At 34.8% G+C, this 5,951-nt stretch overlaps 1 protein-coding gene across 1 annotated transcript; it reads left to right on the top strand.

The window, feature by feature from the left end:
* The first annotated feature begins 1,435 nt into the window (after positions 1–1,435).
* LOC114751654 (protein DETOXIFICATION 41-like) lies at positions 1,436–5,589 on the top strand. Its single transcript, XM_028940320.1, has 8 exons — positions 1,436–1,802; positions 2,338–2,894; positions 3,417–3,503; positions 3,610–3,666; positions 4,255–4,493; positions 4,612–4,730; positions 4,834–4,920; positions 5,283–5,589. The coding sequence occupies exons 1-8, from the start codon at positions 1,473–1,475 to the stop codon at positions 5,355–5,357; spliced, it is 1,551 nt and encodes a 516-aa protein (XP_028796153.1). The 5' UTR covers positions 1,436–1,472; the 3' UTR covers positions 5,358–5,589.
* Positions 5,590–5,951: the final 362 nt, after the last annotated feature.

The following is a 5,951-nucleotide window of genomic DNA, read 5'->3' as shown; positions in this document are numbered from 1 at the left end:
ATTTATATTATATTTTAAATCAATGATTTGGATTAAGTTTAGACTTATGGGTTATGAGATTATTTTTTATTTAGAGGGTGTTTGAATAGAAGCCAAACTATAATTTTAAAAGTGTTTTTTTGTATACGAAGTAAATATGTAAAGAAATTTGTTTTATTTTGCAAAAAAATCCTTTTGAAAAGCACTTTTCCATCTTGCCAAACACCCCTTTAGTAGAATTTCAAATTTCCATAATTTTTTATTTGAAGATCAAGTTAGAGTTGGATTAGTTTCCAATGATAACCTTATTTATCACGTTTGGATGAGATCTCGCGTTTAAATATGACGTTAACATGTCTATAATTCTTAGAAAGTGTTGTTCATGAAAAATTGTAGAGGACGTAATACAAATTACTGTATTAAAAAAAATGGCAATGACGAAACAGGATCTTGTCGCGGAGATATTTTGAAATAATAACCAACATAAAAAAATAGGTAATCAAGGTTATTGTTTTGAATTTTTTAACCCAGATTTGTTTGACAAAAGTCAATAAATAAATAAATAATCCAAAGGATCTTTCCTGATGTGATCTGCTCCACCGTGTAGAAGCAGCCAAGTTTTGCCGGCACTGTGTAGTGTGTGGACCCAGTGCCCAGTGGGTACTACCCACTCCCTCCCACTTCGTGTCGCATCTCTGTCTTCTTCCCTCCATCGTACAAATATTTCTTCATATCAAAGTCTTTGAAGCCAACATATTCATTAATATCTTCCATTGATACCACAGAATGTGTGTAATCTTTGATTGTTTCCTCCAGCTTTGTTCTCTAGCCGCTGGTTTAGGTGCTGGTTGCTCGAGTGATCGGGAACCCTTCGAAAGCGCTCGCCGAATCTGGATGGCCATTGAAGATGCATGGAAGCTAACGTGTTGTGATTTGAACAGGTAGTGGGGAGGACACGTATCCCCGCTGCTAAATTAATACTGTCTCCGATTGATTAATTTGAAGATATTAAAAAAACAAATTAAGTTAATTATTTGTAATAAACATGTATTGTCTTTTTTAAAATATCCTTGCCAATCAAGTGTGCTGGGTAAAACTACCATTATTATTAGAAGAAGGATTATATTGAAAAAAAATACATAAATATGAGGGATAAAATGAATTGTGATTTTATATTTAGAATCAAAATAAAAATCAAACGAGGTCTTATATTTTCTAAGAGTCATGTGTTGCATTACACGTATCTTAATATTTCTCTGAACCACGAGTGGAATTTCTTTTTCTCAGCGAACCAATAATTCAGGTCAAAAAAGAAAAGAATGATCAAGCAATAATTGTCTTTATTTTACGTATCTTTCGTAGTTGGTTGATCGTATAAATAAATGTACTCATTTGTCTCTGCATATTTTTCAGATAAAATATTATAATGTCTGTCCTTCGTTTCTACAAAAATGACCAAAACCAGAAGCAGAAGTCACTGCAGGATCGAAATAATGAGCTATCTTCAGGAAAGTCAACCTTTGCTATTTCCCAATAATAGGGTTTATGATGATGCCTGGATTTCCCATTACACTTCAGCAGAGGTTGAGGACTTACTGGGAAATGGAGAGAAGCAGCTGGTTACCGTGAAATGGTGGAGCAGGGTTGTTGCATGGGAGGCAAAGCTGATTTGGCTTCTATCATGGCCTGCTGCAATTTATGGTGTATTCAACTATATGCTAACTTTTATCACCCTAATTTTCGTTGGCCATTTGGGTGACTCACAGTTTGCTGGTGCCTCTCTTGCTTGTCTGGGACTTCAAGGTCTTTCTTATGGACTCATGGTATGTATTCTAGAATTCATTTGAAGTCTTTTGCTTTAAAATTGGCTAGAACCTTCGATATGTTTCCTTAGGATTTGTTTCTTATCAGGTTATATCATAGTGAAAATATGGACAGGTGACCCCAAAAAAACAGGATTTAAGAAATGATGAAGTTATATGTTATGAAATTTAAAGACCGGATTCTCTCCCGTATCAGAGAATCTATTGTGGGGCAAAGAAAGATAAACGAGAGGTGGCTCCTGCATGGATAAGTCCCTCCTCCACAGATCTTTGGGGATGATCCCCTGGTTGAAATGTGAGGTTTATGGTTATATTCTGGCCTTGTTTCTCCTATGTTCTTTTATCAAATAATCCTGAACTAGTTAACAAAATGTATTTTAGCAGATGTAATTTCATGCTGTTGTTCAGTCTACTGAAAATGAGCTGATTTGTGATTTAAACTTCTGTTAATTATTACCCATAAACATGCCTTATTATGGGTAACATAGAATGACCAATTCTATGTACAACCTCTAGCTAAAATATATTTAAGCAGGTAGGAATGGCCACCGCAGTACAAACTCTGTGTGGACAAGCATATGGGGCCAAAAAATATGCAGTAATGGGCATCATATGCCAGAGATCAATTATATTGCAGTTAGTGGCAGCTATTCTTCTAACTCCCCCATTTTGGTATTGTGGCCCACTTCTCAGCTTCATTGGAAGATTTGAGAGCAATGCCATTTTGGAGTATGGACAAGTTTTCGGCCGTGGATCAGCTCCTCAGCTCTATGCATATGCACTGTACTTCCCTATGCAGGGGTTCCTCGTGGCACAGAACAGAGTGAACGTAATGGCATGCACATCAGTTGGAGTTTTTCTCTTGCATGTGCTTGTCACATGGCTAGTGGTTTCTTTTCTAGGCTTCGGCCTTTTGGGGGCTGCTCTTACTTTAAGCTTTTCTTGGTGGGTGAATGTGCTTGTCACAGGACTCTACATTATTCTGAGTCCCTCTTGCACGGAAACTTGGACAGGTTTTTCTATTAAAGCCTTCAAGTTGAAAGGACTCTGGCCTTATTTCATGCTCACTATTTCTTCTGCTGCCATGCTTTGGTATGTGTCAAGCCCAGTCTTTATGGAAGATTTTCAAATAGACTCATTCGGTGAAAGAAAAGGCAGAGTAGACTAAACAAACCATGTAGGGATGCAAGCCAGGCACACTTTATAATGAAAACCCACCTCTAACATGCTTTCATGTCTACCATAGGAACTAGGAAAATACTGGCGTGAAAAATAAAATGTTTGTTTATATGGTGTAACAGTAATTAAAGACTGGTATGGAAACTCAAATTTACTGAGGTCTCTTTTGAATATTTAATTAACTCTGATGTTGGAAATGATTTAGGATTAAGTATTGTTTGTTTTTGGTGGTCTATGAAGAAAAATCTGTTTTGAATTGTTTCCTGTATACAATGTATTTGGAGTTTGAACAAAAATTTCCCTGTTGGTCTTTCTTCTGGACACATATCCTAGTGAATGAGCTTGTTTTAGACTGCAAAATACAGCGCATGATCTAGTTTTGTTTAAAATCTCTTGCTTGGTGATCCTAAAGAAACATTTGTCAACTGGTTGCAGTTCGGACGTATGGTATCCTCTTGTAGTGAATCTCATATCACAGATGCTTGCCAACTCTACCACCTTAGTGGACTCTCTTTCCATTTGGTAAGCGATATTTTTTTTCATTCAATTTTTTTGTATCTCTTTAGCATAAGCTTTATGCCTCTAATGGAATAGAATTCCTCACAATGTGAAATTTTGATCCTTTCAGTCTCAACTACATGAACTGGTACTCAACCTTTGCCGGTGGCATGTTAGTGGCCTCCAGGTTTGTGCGTGTATATGGATCAATTGATATCGGTGTTCAACCTTATACACACATTTTCCAACATTTTATTGACAAGTGATCCTATGTTGGTCTTTCATACTTTTTTGTTTTTGGGGAATAACTTGATAACAATTCATGCAGTCAAATAGTTTACACTTTATTTGAACTTGTATGCTTCATTTCTGCTATTTTGACGGGACTGCGAATTTTGAAAAAGGACCAAGGTCCTTGACAGAAGTAAATTTTTTTGTAAGTTTGATTTCTTTCGAGTATGAAATATTGATGGCAACTTTCAATCCAACAGTAGATTTCTTGAGAAACTCATCTTATAAAAACCTATAATATAATGATGTAAGATTTATTTTATTTTGATTCCGTTTTCAATAATCAATTTCACCTAATTCACATGATTTAAGACCACTTTCATGGAATTTGGAATTGATAATAACTGAAAACTTAAGGCTCAGTATAGAAAAATTCTAACTATTTGATTGCGTATGTATAGTTATTTGATTTTTATAAAATTCAACATAAAAGATGAGCTAGTAGATTCACAATAAACAATTGAAATGTGATTTGTGTTTGCAGTGTTCGTGTAGGCAATGAACTTGGGGCACGTAATCCAAGGGTAGCAAAACTCTCAGTGGCTGTATGTAATGGAATCAGCGTTCTCACCTCCTTCACAATCTCTGTAATATTTCTGATATTTCGGGTTGGACTAATCAAGCTTTATGCTACTGATTCTGACATTACTGAAGTCACGTCCAGTTTGTTTCCTCTTGTTGCCCTCTATTTTGTCATCCTTGGCTATCACTTCGTCCTCGTTGGTAATTAACCACCATAACCCAATTGCCCTTTCTTGTAATACATACAATCAAACACATAAAGATTTTGTGTGGTTCTTAGTTTAGTTTCTTATAACTAATGTTTTCTTGAGTATGCCAGGCCAGGCAATTGGAAGCGGACGGCAAACTCTAGTGGCTTGGGTGAACGTAGCTTCTTATTATCTTATTGGCCTCCCATTGTCATATGTTCTTAACTTTAAAACCAGTTTAGGAGTTGCAGTAAGTTTGAACGCTTAAGAGTATTTCATACTTGTGATTAGCTTTTAAGCTGCCTGCTTGATGATGATAACACAACATGCTTTTTTGGCTTGTTATGTTTTAGGGTCTTTTTTGGGGTTTGATCATTGGCCTTGTTCTTCAAACAGCAACAGTCGGTACTATTTTATTCCAGACCAACTGGGATGCTGAGGTACTCAATTTCTCACCTACAAGACCTCCATTTCAATCTCAATGCTTTTTTTTTTTTTTGGGAATTGGAGGGGTAGACACTAATGGTCTAAGGTTACAAGCAGGATTGAACCAGCGGCCTTCTATTTATAGGAAAACTTGCAATCCTTTATACATAGTCGTGACTGTGTATAATGTATTCAGACGGGCGGCACTGAAGAATGTGATAAAGACATTATTTTCTGTCACTCCCTCTCTTTTTCGGATTGAATGACCATAGAGAATTGAATTGTACTCCATCATTCTAGATGCAAATTATTTAAACTAAGGAAAGGAGATCATTGTGAACTAACTGTCATCTCTGGTTCGATTCTGGTTTTGTAGGTTGAAAAAGTTGCTGCTCTGTTGAAGAATTCTGCTGATGAAGAGATCTTAAAGGACTTGGCTGATGATTGTTAAAGACATGTCGTCGGTCATGTCAGTTTATTAATTCAAGTTTGTTAAGGGCCGAACCCAAAGAGAAAAGAAGGGAAAAACCAAAAAATTATTATGGTTTTTCACTTCAGATTGCTACTCATGGAACAATCCATTATTAAATGATAAAAAATGGACTTGATGATAATGAACATTTTATCACTTGTAAATTTATATAAACAATGCTTTCATGAATGAAATTGTCATTTCACTGATGGAAATACAGTATACTAGTAGCAACGAATGTAATTTTTTTTTTAAAAAAATAGTATTTGTGAAAATTGATTTTATTCAAATTTTAGTTATTTACTAGAATTTAAACACTTATGCAAAAATCAATAAGATATTTATTGATAAGTTAATGTTCATGAGTTTAATATTATTATATATAATTCATTTTGTTATATTATAAGCTTTAAATAACTAATTTGTATGTAATAAAAAATTAGTTAAAAGTAATAAACAAATTAGAAGCACATTTTGTTTTCAAATACCTTTCTAATCCTATTTATAAGTTATTTTTTAACATGTTTTACAATTTATACAAATTAAGAAAAACTTTAAATTTTCTTAATTCTA

This window comes from Neltuma alba, unplaced genomic scaffold, assembly GCF_004799145.2.
Source record: "Neltuma alba isolate B1F8T4 unplaced genomic scaffold, ASM479914v2 tig00006999_pilon, whole genome shotgun sequence".
NCBI classification, from domain to species: domain Eukaryota; kingdom Viridiplantae; phylum Streptophyta; class Magnoliopsida; order Fabales; family Fabaceae; genus Neltuma; species Neltuma alba.
This window is presented reverse-complemented; position numbering and strand designations above follow the sequence as displayed.